Source organism: Bos indicus x Bos taurus, chromosome 2 (genome assembly GCF_003369695.1).
Source record: "Bos indicus x Bos taurus breed Angus x Brahman F1 hybrid chromosome 2, Bos_hybrid_MaternalHap_v2.0, whole genome shotgun sequence".
Lineage (NCBI taxonomy): Eukaryota > Metazoa > Chordata > Mammalia > Artiodactyla > Bovidae > Bos > Bos indicus x Bos taurus.
In genome coordinates, this window is record NC_040077.1 from 31,436,664 (window position 1) to 31,463,401 (window position 26,738).

A 26,738-nucleotide genomic window follows, 5' to 3' on the forward strand; every position below is an offset into this window, starting at 1 on the left:
TTGTCTGAGAAATTCATGTTGTGACTGCTTTTGTCAGGTCATAGAAAAGACCAATAAATGACTGTGGCTGGGAACTTGACCTGAAGGGGAACACAAGTTGTTTTCAGATGACATGAGAGCAATCAGTCCAGAGATGGGAAACATGGCGTCAGCGTAGAATTAGGAGGACCAGATGAAGCCATGGCTTCATGCACTTACCAGTTACTTCCTGATCACCTACTGTGTTTCTTTTGATAAACTAGGTCTGTGATAGGAATGAGGCCTACTTGAAAAGGGCTTTACAGAAGTAACCTCATCAAGAAATAAAATGACATTTTTACTGCTTTTGATATTTTAGATCAGTGTTTCAAAAAGTGAAGTGCCACATTGTTTTAGGAGAATTTTTGGCCTTCTTCCTAACCGTCCCTAAATTTGTTACTTTTATAAGATGGCAAGTGAACATTTCCAAACACAGACACATCATCATAAGAAGGTTTTTATTTAAACTTTATGTTCTATTCAAAATGATGTTTAAATACTCCTGATTTATCACTACGTTCCTTTCTCATCTCTTATCATCAAGGGTCTTTCTCCTAATTATTTAAAGGTCCAAGCAGCATATGGGTGAGGACCCACCCATATGCCCATCCAGGTGAGGTGTTTCAGGGGGTGACCCTCTGATTTAATCAGAATTGGCTTTAGTGACTCAGAATCAAAATCTGGGTTTGGGTGGCAGGTTCTAACTCATTTCATGCTGGATTTTGGAGACGTCTAAAGGGTTCTGTGGAGAAGGCAATGACACCCCACTCCAGTACTCTTGCCTGGAAAATACCATGGATGGAGGAGCCTGGTGGGCTGCAGTCCATGGGGTCGCTAGGAGTCGGACACGACTGAGCGACTTCACTTGCACTTTTCACTTTCATGCATTGGAGAAGGAAATGGCAACCCACTCCAGTGTTCTTGCCTGGAGAATCCCAGGGACAGGGGAGCCTGGTGGGCTGCCATCTATGGGGTCGTGCAGAGTTGGACATGACTAAAGCGACTTAGCAGCAGCAAAGGGTTCTGTAGAAGGGACCAGAGTAATGAGAGGAGAGGAGATTGATGGTTGCAGCTATTTATCAACTGGTACAGAAGTCTAATGTTTCAGCTACTGATAAGGTCAGCCTGGTGCCACCCTGCCTGACCCCTTGTTAAGATGACTTAACCTTAGTGAGAGGTGTGTTCCGCCAAGTGCCTGCCACTGTGGACCAGACCCTGCTTCTGTCCCTGTGAGATGATTTGCCTTCCACTTTGGTACCTAACAGAGCAGGCACTGACAACAGCTGACTCAAAATTTTCTCTGGGAGGGCAAGCTTTCTTCCTTCTCTGACGGAAATATGACAATATTTCAAAAGAGTAATTGGCTGAACTTTTTGTGGTGTGTAGCAGAACATAATGACTAATAAACATCTTATGAACTATACTGCTTTCCTTAGCTGTACTTACATTGTCTCATAAGATTGGAATGGCCCAAGCTTTACATACTCTCCAAATTTATCAAGAGCCTCTATTTACAAATGAAGAAGGCAATTTTTGGTCCATTTCTCTCATTCATTCAACAAATATTTATCGAGAAACTTCTATGAACCAGACATTGTTCTGGAGATACAGCAGTGAGCAAAATAGGAGGAAAAAACATCCTGACCCTGAGTCAAACCTGGTGGAAGCAACAATAAACAAGGTAAACAGGCCAATCCTGTAGTCTGTTAGAGAAAGATTAAACATTGACGGTAAATATCCCAGGTGGCACTAGTGGTAAAGAACCCACCTGCCAATGCAGAGTACGAAAGAGATGTGGGTTCAGTCCCTGAGTCGGGAAGACCCCCTGCAATAGGAAATGGCAACCCACCACAGTATTCTTGCCTGGAGAATCCCATGGACAGAGGAGCCTGGCAGGCTATAGTCCATAGGGTTGCAAAGAGTCAGACACAACTGAATTGGCTTAGCACAAGCACATAAATCAAGCTAGGAAGAGAGATTGTGTGTGGGTGGGTGGGTGGGGGGAGGGAGTCAAGGAGGAGCTCACTGAGAAGTGACACTTGAGAAATGACCTGAAGAAAATGAAAGGGTAAGATGTTAAGTTACAAAAAGAGCATTCCCGGGATAGGGAACAGCAAGGGCAACCATCCTGAGGTGAGAACACTCCTTCTGGCACATTCAAGGAGCAGCGCGAAGGCCAGTGTGGCTCACTCCGCTCCACACTTGGAGAAGGAGGTCAGAAAGATCTAGGTGCTGGGTCACTGATAACCTTAGAAGTCATTACAAGGACTTTGGCTTTTCTGTATCACTTGGGAAATTATTAGGGGGTTTTGAACAAAGTGCTTTCACCTGATTTTTTTTTAAGATTTATTTATGGCTGTGCTCGGTCTTCAGTTGCTGCATATGGGCCTTTTCCAGTTGGGTTGAGGGTGGGCTACTCTTGGCTGTAGTGTGTGGGCTTCTCATTGCAGTGGTTTCTCTTGTGTCAGAGCGTGGGCTCTAGGCATGCAGGCTTTGGTAGTTGTGGCACAGGGTTCAGTAGTTGCAGCTCACGGGCTCTAGAGCACTGGTTCAGTAGTTGTGGCATGCAGGCTTAGTTGTTACCTGGCATGTGGGATCTTCCCAGATCAGGGATTGAACTGGTGTCTCCTGCTTTGACCAGGCAGATTCTTTACCATTGAGCCTCCAGGGAAGCCCCTTGATTTTTGTCTCAACAGGCACCTTTGCTGCTATGTTGCGGAAGGACTGTAGGGAAGCAGTGTGGAAGAAGCAATCCAGGTAGAAGGTTCTTAGTGGTGACTCAGACTCTGTGGTAGCAGTCGAACCTGATGAGCCAACAGGATGGACTTGATATGCAGTGTGAGAGACGGGATAAGGAAGCATGACTCCATAAGTTCTGGCCTAAACAAATGGAAGAATGACTTGCTTTTTATTGAAACAGGGAAGACTGTGAGAACAGGATTATTTTTAATGGGGGAGATGAAAGGAGGGATTATCAGGATCTTAGTTTTAGACATGCTGAGTTTGAAATGGGCTTTGATACTAAATGAAGATCAGACAGAAGTCCAGGAATGGGGACATAGTTTGGAATCACCAACATATAAATAATACAAATATTTATTTATATAAATAAATATAGAAAATATGTATACAAGGTTCAAGACCTGTAAATAATATAAATAATACAGAAAACCTAGAGATAGTGGAGATTACCAAGAGTGACCATAGATATTAAAGAGAATATGTCCAAGGACTAGATGAAAAGGAACGCACACAGAAATAGAAAGTTAGATGTATGCAGAATAAGGATATAGTATTCTGGATGTAAGAAAAAAGAGACTTTAGAGGATGGTCAGCTATGTAATGCTGCTAATATGTCCAATAAGTGAGCTCATGTGAAGAGTTGACTCATTGGAAAAGACTCTGATGCTGGGAGGGATTGGGGGCAGCAGGAGAAGGGGACGACAGAGGATGAGATGGCTGGATGGCATCACTGACTCGAAGGACGTGAGTTTGGGTGAACTCTGGGAGTTGGTGATGGATAGGGAGGCCTGGCGTGCTGCAGTTCATGGGGTCGCAGAGTCAGACACGACTGAGTGACTGAACTGAAGAAGTAACCTCTGATTTAGTCAGGGAAGAGGTCATTGATGACTTTCATAGTAGAAAGTAAAAACTCAGTTTTCTACCAATGTAGGGAAAACCCAGTTCTTTCCTACTATGTGTTTCTTCCCTGAGTCTTCTCTGCTACTCACACAAAACATTTCACTTCTGCTCACCAGATGTGTGGCAGGAACCAGGGCCCAAGACCAATATTAGAACAAGAGATGATTCTAGTGTTCTTGTCAGTTAGGAAAGTTCAAGGGTTTTAGGAGCTCTGTGCCAGCAACAGGGACAGAGACCTTTATGTATTTCTATTATCTCACAGACAGGAATAGTTTTAATGGATCAAAGATTGAGAGAAGTCTGATTGGAGGGGTTCAAGTGGCAGATGAGAAATGGGAGAAAAAAATTATGAATAACTCTTTTAAGCAGGTTTGTTGTAAAGGGCAAGAGCAAGATGACATGGCGATGGGCCAGGAGGCAGTGGCCAGCCTGCTGACAGTCACATGCTGTGAGTGTGAGCGTCAGCTGGGTATAGAGTCAAGGACCTCAGATGACCTTGCTTTTGGTAAACATATAGATTTTTGAAATGTTTGTCATTGATGTATTGTGCTAACAAGAGAAAGATCAAGCCAGTCTCAATGTACAAATATTCTTTCCTTTTTCACTTCTGACTTTACTCCAGTAGTTTCCTCTAGATTTTTCTTTGGAAGCTAGTTTTTATGAGTCATGTACATTTTAATTAGTTGTTTATATGCCTGCCTCCCATTCTAGCCTGACTTTCTTGAGAAGAACCATGTTTTATTTTTCTTTACATATCCATTTCTGGCACATTGCAGTTACTCTGTAAATGCTTCCTGACTGGTAAGCTCCATGTTGGCATGTGATGTGTTTGAAAGGAAAGGTCAGTGTCTTCCTAAAGCCTGCTGTTCATTTTTGAATGGAAATTCCATTTGGTTGTTTTGTTTTCTATAGAGTTCCTATGGAGAAGGCAGGGTGAGGACGGGTTCTCTGCAGCTCAGCAGCACATCTGCTGGGAATTCATCTTTGAAAAGGACAAAGCGAAAAGCACCTTCCCCGCCCTCGAAAACAGTCCTGCTGCAAAGTGATGAGAACAGTCATGTGACTGGTAATGTTAATTTTCCCATTAACATTAATTTGTGCTGTATTTTCTTTAGACAACAGATATGATATGTTATAAATCATGTCTTTTTATTAAATAATAATAGTTCTTAAACTTAACTTTTAATTAATTGATTTTAATAGTAATACTTAGATAGTCCCTGATTATTCTCACCACCTTTGAAAAATCTGCAACCTAACAAAGTGTAAAGCTGTATAGCTCCATGATCCTAAAATGAGCATATTATAATTTGAGTCTATTAAGAAGATACTATCTTTCCAGGACTGACTACATGTAGGATTGGGAATCTAACCAGATTTAGCTGTATCAGAGCTAGACAAGTAAAGTGGTTTCTAACGAGGTTAGGGCTATTTCTTTCTGAATTATATAAACGTCACTAAGTTAAGCTAGTAAGGAATCGTTTCATTGGTGAACATGACCTGCCTGCTTATAGGTTGTGTCTCTTCTGTCCTCTAGCCACGCAGTCAGTACCTGCAGTTCCTACCGACAGTGGTGTAGAAGTGAGCTCTTCTGAGGGCCTGTCCAGCCCAGGTATGACACCTCTGTTCCTCATCTTGTAACCACTGAGAAAGAACTTCCAGTGAGTTGGGGAATGAAGTTAGAAGCTACTTGTAATGCTCTGTACATGAAGGAGATACAGATACTTTGACTCCATTTCCCACCAGGGAGGGGCTTCCCTGGTAGCTCAGTTGATAGAGTCTGCCCGCAGTGCGCAAGATATGGGTTCAATCTCTAGTCGGGAAGATCAGAGAAGGAAATGGCAACTCATTCCAGTATCCTTACCTGGAAAATTCCATGGACAGAGGAGCCTGGTGGCTATAGTCCATGGGGTCACAGAGAATTGGATATGACTGAGTGGCTAACACCCACATTATACAGTATGAAATGAAAAATATTCCCCTCCTGAGCTCAGAGCCTGAAATACAGCAATCAGAATTTTAATTCTGTGATGGTGACAAATATAATTTCTTCCAAAATGCTTTTCGGTCTCTGTTTGCTTAATTCTATTTTCTAAGTGCCATCACCACAGATTTTACTTCTTTGGCAGAAGCCTCCCTCGGCCCTGGGAATGAACAGTGCGCTGTGTCCCAGCTGCCCGCCGAAGCCCCTGTCTCGGGGTGCCCTGGAACGCCTGAGGCTGCTGCCACATCTCTGCCCTGTAAGTTACCTGGCCTTTCCTCAGTGGCTAAAAATGAAAGTGAAAATAATTCATGTAACAACCACAATAGTGTCGGATACAGTGAGCATTTTTCTGAATAAATGAATTTTTTTTTAAAGTTCACAAGAATAGCTTTAATCTAATACAATTCTGTTTTAGCAAAGGGTAGTGTTTGTCAAACAATTTTGCCCTTTTGACTATTTCCAGGAAAAATATACAAGATGTCCCAAAAGGCTTAGTGAAATTTTAAGCTTTAATAATATAAGATGCCACAAACTATGTTTATTTGAATTTCTTTTACACAATTGAATTTTGTGAATTTTAAATATTTTAAATTTTATTTTTGTTTCAATTTTGTAACCTTTAGAAGGATTGAAAAAATTATGATAAATATATTCAAATTATAGAAGTAAATTTCAATAATTACACTTTCAAATGATATTTTTGTAAATTTTTTTTTTAAACACACTTTGGGAGTTGTTGTATCTTCAAACTACACTAAAGGTTTGGATATTCTGTTCTTTGAAAGTGAATTGTCTTCCCTTAGAATGTATGAAGCTGAAATATGATAGTTGCGATATAACATCTGTGAAAAGTATTCATTGTTCACAGCCCCCACCTCATTTTGTTATAATCGTTGTTATTGTTGTAGTTCTAAAATTTGGTCATTTGACCATAGTATGAGTAAACAAACTTGATTTAATATTTTTTAAAGCTTGGGAAAATCTGTACTAATCAAATAACAAAGTGTGAAAGTGCTCTTGGATGATTAGAATTTTTTTTAAAAGAATCACAGCCTTTTCTAAGACTTTTAATGACAGGAATGAATTTATTTAAGAAAGCCTACATAATGCTTGGGCTTCCCAAGTAGCACAACGGTGAATCTGCCTGCCAGTGTAGGAGATGCAGGGTTCAATCCCTGGGTTGGGAAGATCCCCTGGAGTAGCAAATGGCAACTCACTCCAGTATTCTTGCCTGGTGAATTCTATGGACAGAGGAGCCTGGTGGGCTACAGTTCATGGGCTCACAAAAAGTCAGACACAACTGAGCATGCACACATATAATGCTTATAACTACTAAGTATAAGTAGCTCAGACGGTAAAGCATCTGCCTACAATGCGGGAGACCTGGGTTCCATCCCTGGGTCGGGAAGATCCCCTGGAGAAGGAAATGGCAACCCACTCCAGTATTCTTGCCTGGAAAATCCCATGGACTGAGGAGCCTGGTAGGCTACAGTCCATGGGGTAGCAAAGAGTTGGACACGACTGAACGACTTCACTTCATAAAACCCCAGAAAAATAATTTGAAAAGACTTTTGAAACATGTGACTCATTCTTCATATTTTAGGACCAGTTTCTCAGTGAGGACCTCATGCTTAAAATTGTGTATCTATATAAAATACTTGTGATTGTGAAGAGAGAAATAGGGAGAAAGATCAATAATTTGCTAAATGTTACCTCGGTTGATTTCAAAAGAGCTTAGCATATATCAAGGAGCCATCTATAAAACAACTTGCATCTAAACCGTAATGGCCATTAAGTTTTCCTGGATACATTTTTAAAATTATGTAAATACGTTCTTACTATATAGATGTCATATCTATATAGTTACTTTAAAGGCAGAATATTGTACATTGGCATCAAAATAACTATTTCATGTCACAATAAAGACTTGGATGTATAAGTATGGGCACATATTTATATATATAAGTTTACTTAGAGTCAAATTATTTTTTCTTAGTAATCTACTTTTCAATTTATAACAAAAATGTTGTTAAAATTCCCCATATTTATTAAAAATCACAAATGGCATACTACTGTCTATATGCTTAAAGACAAATACATTTTAAGTATTTCAAATATTCTTCAAATATATTAAACTTTTTGTTAAATTTTGTAGATGTGCAGATCACTACAATTCAATGCTATACTACTTTTTTTCCCTCCCTCAATTGGGGCAAAATTAAACTTTGTTCAGCTGCTATTGTGTGGGTGGAGGTACTGAATTATATTCAAATAAGCAGAGATCCAAAACTTCATTCTTTGGTTTAAATATACTTTCAGAACTAGTGTGGACACTAACCACTTAGGATGGCTCCTTGTCTTTTACCCTGTTGGCCATTTGTTGTTAGAAATAATAATAAAACCATTTTATTCAACAAAATATTAACCACAGCTATTGAAAAGAATCATACACACACATACATATTGATATGGGACAACCTTTAAGATACAGTTGAGTGGAGAAACAAAAGTTGAAAACATCAGATACATGATGGTTCCATTTATATTAAATAAACCAACAAGAAAAAGAGAAGGAAATATATGTGTATCTGCTTAAAAGGTATATGCTCATTATACTTTGATAATATAGAGAAAAGATTTAATGGAAGTTGCCTCTGAGAATCAAACTCAATAGGAATTAAAATCAATTTTCACAGCATAATGCTTATTCTATTATCTTAAAAATTATATTAAGCATCTAAGTAAGTGGCTTTTAACTTTGGTTACACACTAGAATCACCCAAAGAATCTTAAAAATTCTTGGTCCTGTCCTTTAGAGATTCCAATTTAACAGATGTACAGTAGAGGTGAGCATCAGTGTTTTTAAAGGATGCTCAGACAATTCTCAATCACAGTACTCATCACTACTGAGTCACACTTTATAATTACACTTATAGACTATCTAAAAATTTGTGTTCTTTTTGTTTACATTTAATGCTATTGGATCAAGGTAAAAGTCATTTAAATTGAAAGACACATTCTTAAATGAAATATATAACTTGAAGTTTATAAGCTTAAGTAACCATTTTTTCTACCACAAAGAAAACCTAGAGCGATAGCATATTTTTAGAAATGCATGTCTGAGATAATCTGATTATACATTAACATAATTATTCACCATTAGACAAGTATTTTACTATTAGCTTTGAATCAGAATTTAAAAGAGTCCAGCTAATTATTATTTTAAAAATTCCTTCCTTGCCAGAATTGCATTGGATAAATGAGACAAATTATTATTTAGGATTATATCTTCATTTCTTTGTAGCTGGAATAAGCTCTGATTATAGCCTTGAAGAGATAGATGAAAAGGAAGAACTGAGTGAAATGCCTAAAGATGAGGCTGAAAATACTTCTCTGAAGTCACAAGACATTCCTACTGTATCTACTGATATAATAAATACACTGAAAAATGATCCTCACTCAGGCCCTGGCAGTGCTACTGGAGAGTCCTCACAAAACTCCAAAGAAGAAAAACAAGGAACTAGAAACACAGATGAACAGTAAGTAGTCCATACGCCAGAAGTGGTGGCGGTGCTTTGTTTAACTGATAGTAGTCTTCTGAAATACAGAAATGATATTTTAAACACAAGTGAAGTCATTTCTTTAGTTTATACTTTATCCCTTTTACCATCATTAAAAAAACTTTATTCATAGAGTATCTATTTACATGTGATTGGTTTTAAATAAAATCAAATCCAATGGTTTTGGTGTCCCTGTGCCAGATAAACCACAACATGTACTTATTTTGTATGAGTATGATTAGCATTTTTGTTTCTGTTGTGTTTGTTTTGCCTGTTACCTATTTGGCCAAAATGAAATATATAATCTCAATTTGCACCAATACTCCTAAAGAACTTTTACTGACTGGTTTATAAAACAATTCTGCATATTAGAATATGATGTTAAGCCACTAATCATTTTTACAGTCAATTTTGTGAAGCAAAGAATGCACTTTCCCCTTGGTTCTAGAAATAGAAAGTCATAATAAAGTACACTTACATTCTGTTAGAAATACCACACTATGAATAAAGATGAAATCAAGAACGTAAAATAAACCATTTTATCAAAGTTTTACTATAATTTGCATGAGATTGTCTCCAAATTAAACTCCTCTATCATTAAAAAAAAAAAACACCCAGTGAAGTTAATTCACATTCTGACTTGTCACAAGGTGACCTTGCCAGATGTAAGGGAAATGTCTATGAAAGTAAATTTCATTTAGCTCCTTTTTCTTTAAAAGATAATAATTGATAATAAGAAAAAGATACTCTCTTGGGGAAACTGTCCATCCTACCAAGCTTCTACTATCTTGCTTTGTTACAGGGCCACATATGAAAGCTAATGTTTTATAGCACCATTTCCTCTTAGCTTTATTTTTTCTTTGCTATTAAATTTCCAGTATTTGGCAGAAAAAGATGATTGTTCCAGTCTGTCTTTGGAAATTATTGCCTGTTTTATTGTTGTGTGAGTGTGTGTTTGAATAGTATCATATATAACATACAATATCATTTTTACAGAAGGCTACACATTATGGTATGTAATTCAAGCGACAAAGAGACGGTAGTTGACAGTGTAAGAAACCTGAAGTCACTGGACCCAAACCAAGAGAGAGGTGAGCTCCATAAGCACTAATAGCGAACACTTTCATAGCACATACTGTATGCCAAGGACCTTTCTTAAACACTTGATATTAGCTCATTTAATCTTGTATACTAACTCATTAATGGGTATTGTTACTTTAGTCCCATTTTACAGACGATTGATCCACAAAGATATTACATAACTCACCTGAGGTCCCACAGTAAATGGTAGACCTCAGATTTGAACTCAGGCAGTATGTGTTCAATATGTATTGATTCCAAAATTTGCTTCTCACTACCATGTCTTGTGATGATGTTGTTGTTAAATCTTAGAGGTTATCTAACTTAGCTCTGAATCTTACCAATGTATACTCTATGCATACTTATGATCTACTTCTTTTTCCTTCTACTGACTCCCTAACTCAAGCCTGTTTTATTTCATAGTCAAGTTGATATACCTTGGGTAAAACTTGTCTGCCTGATATTTCAGGCTCAAGCCATCTAATCATGTAATAAAGTTTACCAGTATTTCCTACTCCTCCCCCCATACCTCCAAATCAAGATAGTTTATTCCTTCTCATGGCATATATATTTCACTCAGTTCTATCATTAGAACTATGGTTATTTTATTATTATCTTTGTCTGGAAAATAATCTTCACCCATTCAACTATTATCCAAATCCTGCCACTTCACTTATTCTGTTGCTTGACTGCCGGAAGCCATGTAGTTCTGTGTCTCAACTACTTGACTAGATTGGACAGTCTTCGATCAGAGAAATTGTATCTGATACTTTGTTTGAATTTCTTATGGAACCTAGCAGAATACTGAGATAACAGTTAAAATATATAGTTAGGATTGAATTTCAGAAAAAAGAAACTATACAAATCAGAATTGCAGTGAATACACAATGGTATTTTAAGGGGATATGAAGGAAATGGCTTATTCTCAAATCCAATCTATTATGTTAGTACATAAAACTAGGTTAAGATCCATAGAAAACATAGAGAGAGATATATGCTGCTGCTGCTAAGTCACGTCAGTTGTGTCCGACTCTGCGACCCCATAGACAGCAGCCCGTGAGGCTCCCATCCCTGGGATTCTCCACGCAAGAACACTGGAGTGGGTTGCCATTTCCTTCTCCAATGCATGAAAGTGAAAAGTGAAAGTGAAGTCGCTCAGTCATGTCTGACTCTTCTCGACCCCATGGGCTATAGCCTACCAGGCTCCTCTGTCCATGGGATTTCCCAGGCAAGAGTACTGGAGTGGGTTGCCATTGCCTTCTCCGGAGATACATAGATACATATATAAATTCAATAGGTATTGGATTATCCCAATGTCACAAACAAGATAGACAGCTGTATATAGATATGACACTTTATACATGTGGTATGTGTTGGTTAATTTGAATATGAATGTCTTTGATTCATTGTCCTTATGGTCAATAACCTCCTGAGATACAAGTGTACAACTGATATACTTGTACATAATTTCCCCATTTTTTCTTCTTGATGCAGCTTTTTAACAACATATATTATGATGGCAATAGCATTTCTATTGAGATGTGATTTAAAAGCTGCTTACTGTTTAAAATCATAGTAAAATTAAATCATTTTTGCAAAGATCTGGGTATCATATTAGTATTAGGGTCCCAAGCACATTTCTGTAATATACTTATTTTGATTTGCACTTGATTTACAATGACCACTATCAACTCTAGGTGGTTTTTAAAATAATTTGTTATCCTTAGAACTAATTTTATTCTGCTTTTCTCCTTTTTTCTTTAAACCTAAACTGTGCACTTATCTAAATGATCCTTTCATCAGGTGGTTGATGTTCGTGTCAGTTTTGAGTAGGGGAAAGTATAGTATAGTACAAAATATACCTTCTCCCTCTACTGGCCATTTCTGAAAAATAGCCTGTCTATTCACTGACATTTTGTTTGCATTATCAGCAGATATGTAGCAGGAAAAGCTAATGAATTCAGTAGTGTTTGTAGGCCTGGCAATCACTGAAATTTTTGAAATTTTGGTGAGAAATTCAGTAGCTAATGGTAAAGTAATTATAACCCACAGAAAATGTGAAGAAGCTCTAAAACCAATAAATTAGGATTTATTATAGGGAATTTCATTTTAAAAATATATTTTTATAATTATTTACCTTTTTTTAGAAAGTGTTTCCGTTCTGTAACTGGGATATATCTATATTCAGTGGAAAATGAGAAATAAGGAAGAGAAAAGGAAATACATTTAGGCTCCTTTTTTTCTTTTCATTTTTCACAGAGGATCCATTTTATAGTTTAGACAGTGAACTTTATCTTACAGGTGAAAGTGAGTGATTATAAACTATAGAGAAATACTTGACATTCATTCACAATTTGATTTCCAAGGCCCACACTTCACTTGTGCTGTGCAAACTGTCATATCTGAAAGGAGAGGCCACCAAGGATTTTGAAGAAGAGGGCTAGCTGGTTATTCGGAAGAAATGATTCTTCATGGTACTTGACTAGAGGACGACAGTATATATGAATCACTTGGCTCAGTCATAAGCCTCTGTTTCCTTCCAGAAGCCTCATTCCAACTCTTTGCCATCATGTTGTTGGCTGGCAACTGTTGCTTTGTTAACCTAGACACTGGCAAAAGATTTTTGTTTTCAGGAGGTCTGAATTAAAATTAAGAGGAAAAGTAGTGTTGGGAGAGGAAAGTTTGTTTTCTCTACCTGGATTCTAACATGAGAAAAATAAAGTTATCTTTTCTCATAGAGAAGAAAATAAAAACCCACATGGTTGTTTTTAATGTAGTTGAAACCACCCCATATTGTGACTGAAAACAAAATCCTCTAAAATTATTTAGCAAGGACACCTAATTAGTCAGACAATAACTTAGGTTGTTTTTATTTCAGCTCTTAAAGGTAAGGTTTTGTGGTCTGTCATAAGTAAAACTGATAACATTAAAAGGGAAACAATCCTAACAAATGCTAAATGAAATATAAGTATACTACGGATTATAGAAAAGACAGAATCAAAATGTAAAAAAACAGAACAAAAACATTTTTAAAAATCTGTCAGTATCATTTTGTCATTCTTAACAAAGACTGAAATATCATCTTAAAATCATAGCTATCTTCTATGAGTACTTGTTTTGGGCAATATGGTATCCTAATAAGCATGTTACTGTTACATAAGTGATATATAATACATAGTTTTGTTTTTGACATCTGAGGCTCAAACGGGGTGAGTAAAATGATGTGGTCCATACAGATTGTAATTAGTCAAGCTGGATTCCTGACTCAGGTCTCTATGATCCCAAAGTCCATGCCACTTTCTCTGTATGCCATTACCTGTATAATTACTGTATAATTGGTGTGCTGAATATTTATCTGTAGAATTCAAACCAACCTGTTCACTTTGGGGGAGGGTGGGTACTGCAAACTTGCACTTTTCTATTTTTTTCATATACTTTATATTTTTTCTCTCAGCAGATCAACATGAAATAATTGTCATTCCAACAAACACAGAAAATAATATGAAAAATGGAGTGAGGAGAACAGAAATCAATGTAGCAGGTGTTGCCAAAAATAACAACGTGGACATAGAAGTTGACAGACTATCAAATTATCAGGCATATAAAACTGATACTGCTGGACGTTACAAAGAAAATCATCTTGCTGTTTCATCAGCACCAGATCCAAACCTGATTCAACCCAGTGCAGAAAAGACAAAAATGCAAGATGCAGCAATTCAGACAATCCCTTCCTGTGGCAGTTTTGATGGGGATCAGCAAGATCATAATTTGTCTGACGTCAAAGTTGATGAAAGTGTGCAAACTTCAAGTAACAACAAATCAACTCAACACTTATCTTTAAGCCCACAAGATTCTATAGATATCTCAGGAAAATTCAGGAGTAAGGGCCCCCTTGTTGTATATACAGAAGAGCAACTCGCCCTAAAAGATCCAACTTGTGCACATGGTAATGACAATCTTTTGCCTACTGTAGACGGAACTGATAAAAATCCAACAGCTTCTTATGTAAAGAATTATCCATTTTACAGACAAGATTATAATCCCAAGCCAAAACCTTCAAATGAAATTACAAGAGAGTACATACCCAAAATTGGGATGACTACTTATAAAATAGTGCCTCCTCGCTCCCTAGAAATATCAAAAGATTGGGAATCGGAAACCATAGGGTATAAAAATGATCGGGAGATACATACTTTAGGGAAAAAGGACACTTATGAGAATGTGAAAGAAACTACAATCCAAACAGAAGATCTCGTCATTTCTGAAAGCCCAAAGGAGTCACAAGCAGACCTGAAATCAAAGCCTACCCTGAGAACAGAGCATCAGATGCAAAGTGACGAGCGCTTTACCCGCAGCAGAATGGTGAATCCTCTGAAACCTCCCAGAATGACGAGTGACACTGGCACAGCTCCTTTTGCGCCAAAATTGGAAGATATAAACAATATTTTGGAGTCAAAATTTAAATCACGGGTTTCTAATCCTCACTCCAAACCAAGTGCTTTTTTCTTGCAGATGCAAAAAAGAGTTTCAGATCACTATGTGTCATCTGCAGCCGCCAAGAGTGTTCAAGCTGCCTCTAATCCTACTCCAAAGGAATTAAAGAAAGAGGTGGAAAGAGATACAATACCTCCTCCAGAGCCAGCTCTTTCTCCCTTAAGTAAAACTATTCAATCTCTTCCACAGCCACACGTTCAAAACACTGATGATGACAGCAATCAGAAGCCTACTGAAACCTCTTCTTCTCCTGTGGCCTCTCCGCCGCCGCCTCCACCTCCCCCTCCTCCCGTGGCCTCGCCCCTTTCCCCTCCCGCTGTGGCCTTCCCCCTTCCCCCTCCCCCCGTGGCCTCTCCCCTTACCCCTCCCCCCATGGCCTCGCCCCTTCCCCCTCCTCCCGTGGCCTTCCCCCTTCCTCTTCCCCCCGTGGCCGCCTCCCTTCCCCCTCCCGTGGCCTCGCCCCTTCCCCCTCCTCCCGTGGCCTTCCCCCTTCCCCCTCCCCCCGTGGCCTCGCCCCTTCCCCCTCCTCCCGTGGCCGCCTCCCTTCCCCCTCCTCCCGTGGCCTCGCCCCTTCCCTCTCCTCCCGTGGCTGCCTCCCTTCCCCCTCCTCCCGTGGCCGCCTCCCTTCCCCCTCCTCCCGTGGCCTCCAAACCTGTTCCTCTGCCCAAGAGTCAGTTAGCAACACTGAATCTGAAAACTCTGAAAACTTTTGGTGCCCCACGACCATACTCCAGCTCTGCTCCTTCACCGTTTGCCCTCGCTGTGGTGAAACGGTCACAGTCTTTCAGCAAAAGCCCTACAGAGTCATGCAGTGAGGAGGTCAAGGGTGCCTCTGCCAGAACTCCAACTGATGCAGACAAAGGGAAGATTCCTTCTGTCAGTACTTTTGGGAACATGCCACAACTAGGTGTGAGTGATAAGGTAAATGTAATCTTTTATAAAATGGGGGATTCTTATACAACATGACTTAAATGGGTTTAACAAGCGTGTGTTACTTAATTCATAATCTGCAATCAAGATGCTGTAGGGGAAAAAAACGAGTAGTAATACATAGAATCTGATTATTTACTCTCAGTCATTATAATTCATATAATTTAATCAAATATTACTATAAGGTCATTATATAATCACCTCAGTAGCAAATATTTAAAGTTTCTTTGCTCATACATTTGTATACTGTACTATAGTTCTGACTAGTTTTCTGTGTTTTGCTTATCTCAGTTTGTTGAAAACTTTCCTGGATGTTCTGGTTTACTTTATTTTCTTCTCCAATTCTCCATAATAGCAAAATAAATTGTTTTAATTATATAAAAACATAAGCAGCATCAAAGACTAGATAAAATAAACAACATAGCTCTGCACTGTCATATACACTCAACCTGAGCTTACCAAATATTGTTATATATAATTTAAATTAAAATCAGAGTTTAAATATGTAATTTTCTTTTTTTAATATAAATTTATTTATTTTAATTGGAGGCGAATTACTTTACAATATTGTATTGGTTTTGCCATACATCAACATGAATCCGCCAAGGGTGTACATGTGTTCCCCATCCTGAATCCCCCTCCCACTTCCCTCCCCGTACCATCCTTCTGGGTCATCTCAGTGCACCAGCCCCAAGCATCCTGTATCCTGCATTGAACCTGGACTGGTGATTCATTTCATATATGATATTATACATGTTTCAATGCCATTCTCCCAAATCATCCCACCCTCTCCCACAGAGTCCAAAAGACTGTTCTGTTCTATACATCTGTGTCTCTTTTGCTGTCTTGCATACAGGGTTATCTTTACCATCTTTCTAAATTCCATATATATGCATTAGTATACTGTATTGCTGTTTTTCTTTCTGGCTTACTTCACTCTGTATAATAGGCTCCAGTTTCATCAACCTCATTAGAACTGATTCAGATGTATTCTTTTTAATGGCTGAGTAATATTCCATTGTGTATATGTACCACAGCTTTCTTACCCATTCATCTGCTGATAGACATCTAGGTTGCTTCCATGTCCTGGCTATTATAAACAGTGCTGCGATGAACATTGGGGTACATGTGTCTCTTGCAATTCTGGTTTCCTTGGTGTGTATGCCCAGCAGTGGGATTGCTGGGTCGTATGGCAGTTCTATTTCCAGTTTTTTAAGGAATCTCCACACTGTTCTCCATAGTGGCTGTACTAGTTTGCATTCCCACCAACAGTGTAAGAGGGTTCCCTTTTCTCCACCACCCTCTCCAGCATGTATTGCTTGTAGACTTTTGGATAGCAACCATTCTGACTGGCGTGAAATAGTACCTCATTGTGGTTTTGATTTGCATTTCTCTGATAATGAGTGATGTTGAGCATCTTTTCATGTGTTTGTTAGCCATCTGTATGTCTTCTTTGGAGAAATGTCTGTTGGCCCATTTTTTGATTGGGTCATTTATTTTTCTGGAATTGAGCTGCAGGAGTTGCTTGTATATTTTTGAGATTAATACTTTGTCAGTTGTTTCATTTGCTATTATTTTCTCCCATTCTGAAGGCTGTCTTTTCACCTTGCTTATAGTTTGCTTTGTTGTGCAGAAGCTTTTAATTAGGTCCCATTTGTTTATTTTTGCTTTTATTTCCAATATTCTGGGAGGTGGGTCATAGAGGATCCTGCTGTAATTTATGTCAGAGAGTGTTTTGCCTATGTTCTCCTCTAGGAGTTTTATAGTTTCTGGTCTTACCTTTAGATCTTTAATCTATTTTGAGTTTATTTTTGTGTATAGTGTTATAAAGTGTTCTAGTTTCATTCTTTTACAAGTGGTTGACCAGTTTTTCTAGCATCACTTGTTAAAGAGATTGTCTTTAATCCATTGTATATTCTTGCCTCCTTTGTCAAAGATAAGGTGTTCATAGGTGCATGGATTTATCTCTGGGCTTTCTATTTTGTTCCATTGATCTATATTCCTGTCTTTGTGCCAATACCATACTGTCTTGATGACTGTGGTTTTGTAGTAGAGCCTGAAGTCAGGCAGGTTGATTCCTCCAGTTCCATTCTTCTTTCTCAAGACTGCTTTGGCTATTCGAGGTTTTTTGTATTTCCATACAAATTGTGAAATTATTTGTTCTAGCTCTGTGAAAAATACTGTTTCCCATTTTGTTAATTCAGTGTCAACTTTCCAGTTACATGTTCACCAAAATATCAATTAACCACCATCTAACCTTCAGTTCAGTTCAGTTCAGTCGCTCAGTCGTGTCCGACTCTCTGTGACTCCATGAACTGCAGCACGCCAGGCCTCCCTGTCCATCACCAACTCCCAGAGTTCACTCAAACTCATATCCGTCAAGTCGGTGATGCCATCCAGCCATCTCATCCTCTGTTGTCCCCTTTTCCTCCTGCCCCCAATCCCTCCCAGCATCAGAGTCTTTTTCAATGAGTGAGCTCTTCACATGAGGTGGCCAAAGTACTGGAGTTTCAGCTTTAGCATCATTCCTTCCAAACAACACCCAGGACTGATCTCCTTTAGAATGGACTGGTTGGATCTCCTTGCAGTCCAAGGGACTCTCAAGAGTCTTCTCCAACACCACAGTTCAAAAGCATCAATTGTTCGGCGCTCAGCTTTCTTTACAGTCCAACTCTCACATCCATACATGACCACTGGAAAAACCATAGCCTTGACTAGACGGACCTTTGTTGGCAAAGTAATCTCTCTACTTTTTAATATGCTATCTAGGTTGGTCATAAGTTTCCTTCCAAGGGGTAAGCGTCTTTTAATTTCATGGTTGCAATCACCATCTGCAGTGATTTTGGAGCCTAAAAAAGATAAAGTCTGACACTGTTTCCCCATCTATTTCCCATGAAGTGATGGGACCGGATGCCATGATCTTCGTTTTCTGAATGTTGAGCTTTAAGCCAACTTTTTCACTCTCCACTTTCACTTTCACCAAGAGGCTTTTTAGTTCCTCTTCACTTTCTGCCATAAGGGTGGTGTTATCTGCATATCTGACCTTAGTGATGTACAAAAAGGAGAATTTGTTGACTTCATGTTGGATCAACTAAATGATATAATTTGCTAGATTCAAGTAGTATAGTTAGAGGATGCAATTCACAGTATGAATTATGATAATCCCCATGCAATTAAAAAAATACATTGTGTACTTTTTATGATAGTGTTTAAAGAATACTTTCATATTTGTATGACAGTTCCAGAAGTATCTTATGCTATTTTTTCAAACACTCCCAGAGTAACAGAACATTAACCATGTTGACAAGTAAAGATTTTTCCATAATTTAAAGCAATATTTACCTTGAAAAATATTCTTTTATAGTTTGCATTTTTGTTTATTACTTTGATATATCAGGAAGAGATATATGATCTAGAGATTAATTCTTTACTTGGGAGCAAAGCCTGTGTTTTTTTCTTAGAATGGAATACCACTTCTAAACAACAGAAGCTTGATTTAGATAATAACAGTTTTTGAGCTATTGCCTGAATTCTGTTTAACTCATCTTTTATAAAGATATTTATTTGGCAGTTTGAAAAAGACATTTTTAAGATTGTTTGAATATAGTTGCCAATGAAATCAGTTACTAAATATTCCTTTCTAAGAAGTTTAATTAAAATTTTGATTCTTAAATTTCTAATATTTATTTTCAGTCTCATGGGAAAAATAAAACATGGGCATCACTTCGTCCCAGTGACTTCTAGAAAGACAAAATAAGCTGTTACATAGTCATTAATACTCCTTTATTAGAAGATGCACTAGGTTCAACCAGTATGAAATTGCCAATATTTGTCCATTTGTACCATCAAAAATAATTTCATAATACTAATATATTGGAGCTATGAAAATGAGTTTGTTTTTGTTTTTTTAAGTCTGGATTTTTATTATTACTTTGTCTCTTCTAACTGACTCTATTGGAGAAATCAGCATTATTTCATTTACTCAAGGACAGTAAAATTACCACGGCACTGTGAAACAAAGAGACATATCACTTTTCTTCCTTAGCCTCCTGAGTTCAAAATGAGGGAAAGTAAGGCCCTTATCTTCCAGCTGAGCCTGACATCAGAGATAACTCAGAGGATAAGGAAATAGTGTAAAGCACCAGTGTAGCAAATGGGGGTTCTTAAAGAGCTATTGATGATGAAAGTGTTTTGAACACTGGTCCATTCTTCACCTGGTATTCATATAACTTTCACATTTATTTTTATAGGAAAATAATTCTGCACATAATGAACAGAATCCTCAAATACCATCTCCAACTGACTGCCCGTCGTTCACCCTTAAGAGACAAAGTTCTTCGACATTCCAAAGCTCTGACCCAGAACAGATCCGACAGAGTTTGCTGACTGCAATTCGTTCTGGAGAGGCTGCTGCCAAATTGAAAAGGGTAAGTTTTCTTTATCAGATGGGTGACATCGGGTTTATTTTCAACACTGTCAAACTAATACTTAGGGGAAATTGTTTTCTGGCTTTTAAATCTGAATAGGGAAGATGCCAGAAGTTCCCCTTTTATAAGTTAAGGGTCATTTTTGAAGTATAAGCTCTGGACTCTCTCAGTGTTACACATCCTTAAAACTACGTCAGGTCTGTTTTCCAAAACATGAGCCAGGTGCAGAAAGCAAGTTTTGCTCATTATTATATAACTATATATAGAAAGTGCCCCAGACTCTTATTTTAAGAAACTGTGTTAGCACAGCAAGAAAGAGTCTTTTAGAAAGAAAGTCCCTCCTTTATTCCAGAAAAGCTGCGATATTGTAAGAGCCTGCGTTTTCAGTCCTGGCTCCTATAGTAATCAGTTACTACCGTACTGATTGGCTGGTTAAGCGGGGAGGAGTTTTATAGGCTAAACTAAAAAAATGTAGGGAATTTAGATGAGACTTAATGCAGAAATTCAAGTTTTAATAATGCACTGCCAGAGTCTAGCTTCTACTGATATGTGAGAGAGCAAGGTGACGCACTCTGTTCTCGGGTAAACCCCAGAAAGCATCACAGGGAGTTATTACAGATAAGTTTCCTCTCTCACCCTTATCCTCTGAAACAGGATGTAGTGAAGCCTTAAGCCTGGCATCATGACTTGGACTTCCCAGAGGCTGCAGTCTCCCCTAAATGTCTTTCTTGTTCGCCTTAGTCATCTTGGTTGCAAGTTCCTCAACACCAAGACAAGAAAAGTACTCATTATTTCACTGACTCCCTAGGCATTTCATTTTGTGAATTGCTTTTCTAATCATTTTAGAAGCTATTTAGAGAAAAGTAAGAGACTTGTTGAGCAAATCACTGAACTCAACAAAAATGAAATTTGTGAAGGAACAGGAATGCTGCAAAGATAGAAAAAGGGGAAGGCATTTCGTGAGGGTCAGTCAGCTTCCTAGTGGGTTTCAGTGGAGCCCTGAGTGACGGCCATTTGCCCAGAGGACTTAGCATTCCCATCTGGGCACATATGGTGAAAAGGCAAAATATTGTGTGCTGTTAGGAGTGGAGGAAACACAAAGGAATAATTCAGGGGGGTAGGTCTGAATTTCGTAGATTATTTGTAGAATTTGAGTTTAGTCCCAGGCAGCAAACAACAGCAGCGAAAAAGGAATATTGAAATTGGTATTTCACAGGTCATGACATTTATACTTTTGGGGGGAAATATGTTCCTGTAAATAAATTGCACATTCTCATTCATGAAAATAATTCTATTTCTAATTCTGTTTCTAATCTTATAAATTAAGGATAGAGTTTCAAACTTCTCAATTCAGTAAATTTGATAAGCATTTTTTAAAAACAGAAAAATACCAAACACTGTACTAGATACTGAGGATACAAAACTGAGTCAAATGAAGCCTCTGCCTTCTGGGTGTTCAGAGCCAGGGATTGAGAACAGCGGTTCCTCACGCTCACAGCAGAATAGAAAATAACTGCAGTATCTTTGTATTAAGTCAGTGGATGTATTATTAATAATCAGTTTCAATGAACTAATTGCAGAAAATAGTGCATTAAGTTGGAAATACCTTTTAGGCCAACAGAATCATACAGGCAGGCAGCTGTATACTTGATGTGTTATGGGCCCTGATTTGGCAGTCTCTTCACAGATAAAGCTCTCATTGCTTCCAGAACGAGCTGGATGTGAATCAACACAGAAAGCAGGCCCTAAATGATGATCCTATAATTGTATCCTATTTATTACTCATTACTTTAGGTTCTATTGAATCTAAATTTTATCTCTTTCAGTAGGAGGTTATTGATAGCTCTGACTCTCTATAGTGCCAGCTCCTAAATTCTGTTTAATGAAAATCCCTTACATAATCCTTTTTCTTCCTCTAAAAGACACGGGGTCTAGTGGAGTTTATCATATCTATATGCCATGATTAACATCTTCACTTCTAGTTATATATGCTAAAAATGTGTTTCAATGTGCCAAGACTCAAGAATATTGTTTGTAATAGCTCCAAATACATATAACCTTAATATCCAAAAATGGTAGAATAAATAGTGGTATATTTAAAGCATGGACTATCAAATGGCAATAAATTAGATAAGATATACTAAAGACAACAATGTAGATAGAGACATAAATAAACAGTATGTGTAAAGTTGACGGCATGCAAAACTAAATTATATAGTGATACATGTATAGGTGGCAATTATTCCTAAAAGTTGGGAAATAATTACATAAGTCACAATAGGGTTACTTCCAGAGGGGAAGAAAAAGGGTTGTTAGAGGTTTATTGGAGCAAGACTGGAACACAGTTTAAGAGGGAACCAAAAAAATTAGTAATCAGAATAAATATATCTTAATGCAATATTTTTAAATATAAAAATTAATGCAAAAATCCATGATAAAGTCAAAATTTTAAATAAAGACAGGATCAGGAGGGAGCTGGAGGTATTCTTTCTCTTGACCTGGGTGGTGGGCTACCTATATGTCTGTCTTCATTGCGCTGTTCAATGCACGTCTCTGTACATGTATTATATTTCAAAAAATTGCAGAAGGTGGTAGAAACAGACACAAGGCTCTAATTTCTTACGCTTTTTTCCTTTCTTACGCTAATTTCTTTCTTGTGCTTAAGTCCCATATTTCTGTGCTGTTCTGAACATGTCTCTTGGTTTGTTTTAAATTCTAACATTTCTTTTATAGAACAACAGTAATAGTGCCAAACAAAGTCTCCAGTGATTTTGACAGTGGGTTTAGACTGTTCATCAGCAAGTTGGCTCTGTGTTTGCCTGTATTGTGGCACCCAAATGTTCACTTTAACTCCAGGTACCAACCTGCCTTATGGCTCTTGTTCATACTTGAGCAATTAACCTTCATTATATACTTGGTTCACATTAGAACAATTATCTAGTTGATAGCTCTAGTGTAAATGTAGTCATGAATTTTCATGTTTCTGAAGGCTTTTTCCTGTACCTTACCCCCATCTCAACCTGCATATAATCATGGTGATTTGTCTTGTCTTCATATAAAGCATTACTACATCCAGCACAGTATTTTATAAAATGCGTTTGAAGTTAAGACATACATATGTGTTTTGTGCTTAGTTGCTCAGTTGTGTTGGATTCTTTGTGACCCTATGAACTGTAGCCTGCCAGACTCCTCTGTCCATGGGATTTCCCATGCAAGAATACAAGAATGGGTTGCCATTTCCTACTCCCAGAAGCTGTACAGCGCAGCCAAAAAAAAAAAAAAAAGACTACACAGAATTTGTGTGAAAGAACCATAGCTTATTTGCTCCTTATTGGTAGACATTTAACTGGATTCTAGTTTTTTACCCTATAAATGATGTTACAATGAGCATCTTTATTTGTAGATATTTAGGCAATGGCACCCCACTCCAGTACTCTTGCCTGGAAAATCCCATGGATGAAGGAGCTTGGTGGGCTGCAGTCCATGGGTCGCTAAGAGTCAGACACGACTGAGCGACTTCACTTTCATGCATTGGAGAAGGAAATGGCAACCCACTCCAGTGTTCTTGCCCGGAGAGTCCCAGGGACTGGGGAGCCTGGTGGGCTGCCGTCTATGGGGTCGCACAGAGTCAGACACGACTGAAGCGACTTAGCAGCAGCAGAACCATCTGTATCTTTTCTAAATGCTTAAACCAAATTTTCTTTTACTTTTCAAAGAATGTGAGAACTGCAGTTTTGGCAAGAATTACAAAAATAACCCCTCACACACAGACTTTTCAGACCAAGACAGCATAGCAAAAAGCCATCACCTGTCTGTTGGCTGCATTTGGAAAGTAATCCCACATGAGTACTGAAAAGGATGCAGACAAGTGTTCTTCCTCTGGTGGCAACTTTTTTTCCTTAGCTGTTTTGTTTCAGGTGGATGGTTGTCAACCATTCTACTCTGTCCTGGGTTCCTAAGATAGTCAAGAAAATTGATTAGTTTGGATTACTTATCTTTGTTTAGTAAAAGGCAAGAAATGAAGCACCAGGAAACCAAAGCCAACTAAATTTGCCAATTTTATTTTCCTTTCTACTAACTTACTCTGTTGCTAGGCAGAATCTGGCCTTTTGTACTTCAGTTCTCTGCTTGGGAGAAGAGGATAATGTTTGGTTAGGAAGCTAAGCTAGTCAAATTATAATCAAGAGATAAATAATTTTTCTTAGAATATTGTTATATTTTACATGTAATATTTTAAAATACTATACCTGCTTACTATGTAGAACCCAGGTAATTTTCTTCTACATTCTTATGTTGGAATTTCAAGCTATTTAGGAAATTTTGTCTTAGTGTTTTTTATTTACTTACAGCTTGTAAACAGGAAACTTTGTCATAGAATTTTGGAACTTAGGAATGTATTTGCAGTTTTGGCAAAACAGTCACAGGTTTGACATTTTTAGCGCTTCAAATGAAGGCATTTTAAAAACCAAAGCTATTTTTTCCTTATAAATAAGGGGTACCTGGGAGAGAGTAACTTCAAGTTAATATCATCAGTATGAAAATTACAGAATTCATTGCTCTGTGGGATTCACTATGTTTTTCTACATTCTCCAATGTACTTTGAGGGAACCAGAATTAATCTAGCTAAAAATGCGCTTTAACAGCTTGGCCTGCAGTCTGTTTATGCTCTTGTCCTTTGAATTGATTTGGTAATTTTGTAAAGACTAAGATGTGTTAATGGATTATTTAACTTGTTTGTTGTGGAAATAACTAATTTTTAATTTCATGGTAGAATGAACATTTATTCTTGATTATTTGAAATTTATCGAATGACATGAAATGTTAGTATTTACAATTAAGCAGAAATTAAAATGTTGGTAATTGATGAAAATTCAAAATTAGACAGCTGTCCACTTTTACACTGATGGCTGCAAAGTGTGTTTCTTTCTCTTAGGTTACAGTTCAATCAAATACAATATATGTGAATGGGAAGTCAAGACTCAGCCGTTCTATGTCCCTTGATGCCCCGGGTAACCATTAAATGTTGCCCTGCCATGCCGCACTTCACCACCTCTGCTGCGCAGAACAACTTCAGACTGATGGAGAATGTTAGCAAATGTATATTGAGATATACACTAATATATTATCTATTAAAGCATAAGAATTTGTGCTGTGACTTTTAATGCCAAAAGAAGAATTACCAGAATTTATAATTTATAATAATAAGTTTGGCCTTTTTTGCCTTAAGAACTGAATATGCTGCTTCAGAACTTTAAGACAAGGTGTTGATAACTCATTTTTTCAAATGACAAATGGTCACTTTTTGTTGATTTCACTTATTTTCCACTTATTAACACATTATCTACAATGGTGACTTAGACAAAAGGATAAATTAGGATTCATAGACTTATTTATGTGACACCTAAATAGCTAGGCAAACATAGATCTGACGTTTGCTGCCTCAATGTTACAGTTTAATTGGAAATGTTTTTAAGTTATATTAAAGCCTGTTTGTGCTGAAAGTTTGATCTAGAAAACTAACGATGTCAATAAGTATATTCAGTTTAACAGTTAATTTCAATGATGAATCACTTAGTGTGCAGGTCTTATCTTGCACATTCCTTTTGTAATTACAAAATCAGTGTCAAGTTTATCAAAAAGCTCATAGTATTTTAATATTTTATTAACATGGACATTTAAGTTTTTTAATCTTTAGAACTTAAGTTGCTCAAGGAGAATTTTAAATATTTTCTGTATATAATTATAACATTATTGTCACACAGATTTTGCACATTTTATGTGCCAGAAGCCTTAAAAATCTTCCTGTGAAAATGTTGATATATTATGACAGTTATTTCAAATTCGATATGTAGAGAAGAATAGGGGTTAGTTTATGTCCATATTGGAAAACTTTAAAAGATTACTTGGAGGTTTCAGAAATCCTGGTTTTAATTAAAGTGATAAAGTCATTATGTAGTTCAGAAGCTAATATTCTAAATAATATATATTTACATTAAAGTTAAAGTTGTTAAGCGGAACAATGCCTAACTTGTTGGCTAGTAACGATTCTGGGGTCTGGAGCGTGTTGATGTTCTGTTCCTACCTGAAGAATTTAATTGCTTGCTTATTCTAAATGCCTTGTCAAACAAACTGATGTTACGTTAGTTACTGGGATATCTGCCTCTTTGGAAAATATGTTGATTTTTCCCCTGTTTAATAAAAGCAAGTTATATATTTGGGATGCTTTTTTAAATGCAGTGTGTGTCAATCAGGTATTTCTACATTTCACCTGATTTCATCTCCATCACTCAGTAAACATTATACTGAGACCATACATTCATCAGGGCTCTCTCGTATACATAAGCCCGCATGTTCAAACTCCAGAAACCACTACCACCACCACAACTAGTGTATGTAAGCCCATGCATTCTAACTTCAAAATGCATAACATGCTTGGCAGAGTTTCTGACACAGGGAAAGTACACATTAAGTTAAATATTGCTGCTATTACCTTGAATCAGACTTGAAAAGACCTACATATATAGAAACCTGTTACATCATTATAAACCAATAGGGAAAGGAGTGACTTTTTTGAAAAATTGTATTTGATTATCCTCTTGGATA

The 26,738-nt window shown here is 37.6% G+C and overlaps 1 protein-coding gene across 1 annotated transcript in view; it reads left to right on the forward strand.

Annotated features, from left to right (window-relative positions):
- Positions 1 to 26,367, forward strand: part of COBLL1 (cordon-bleu WH2 repeat protein like 1) — a 168,812-nt gene extending 142,445 nt beyond the window's left edge. The window contains exons 8-15 of the mRNA XM_027559078.1: positions 4,573 to 4,726; positions 5,198 to 5,272; positions 5,790 to 5,900; positions 8,949 to 9,183; positions 10,201 to 10,295; positions 13,742 to 15,699; positions 19,959 to 20,135; positions 25,069 to 26,367. Coding sequence (XP_027414879.1) covers positions 4,573 to 4,726; positions 5,198 to 5,272; positions 5,790 to 5,900; positions 8,949 to 9,183; positions 10,201 to 10,295; positions 13,742 to 15,699; positions 19,959 to 20,135; positions 25,069 to 25,155 — 2,892 coding nt within the window. The 3' untranslated portion in view covers positions 25,156 to 26,367. The remainder of the gene's footprint in view (positions 1 to 4,572; positions 4,727 to 5,197; positions 5,273 to 5,789; positions 5,901 to 8,948; positions 9,184 to 10,200; positions 10,296 to 13,741; positions 15,700 to 19,958; positions 20,136 to 25,068) is intronic.
- Positions 26,368 to 26,738: the final 371 nt, after the last annotated feature.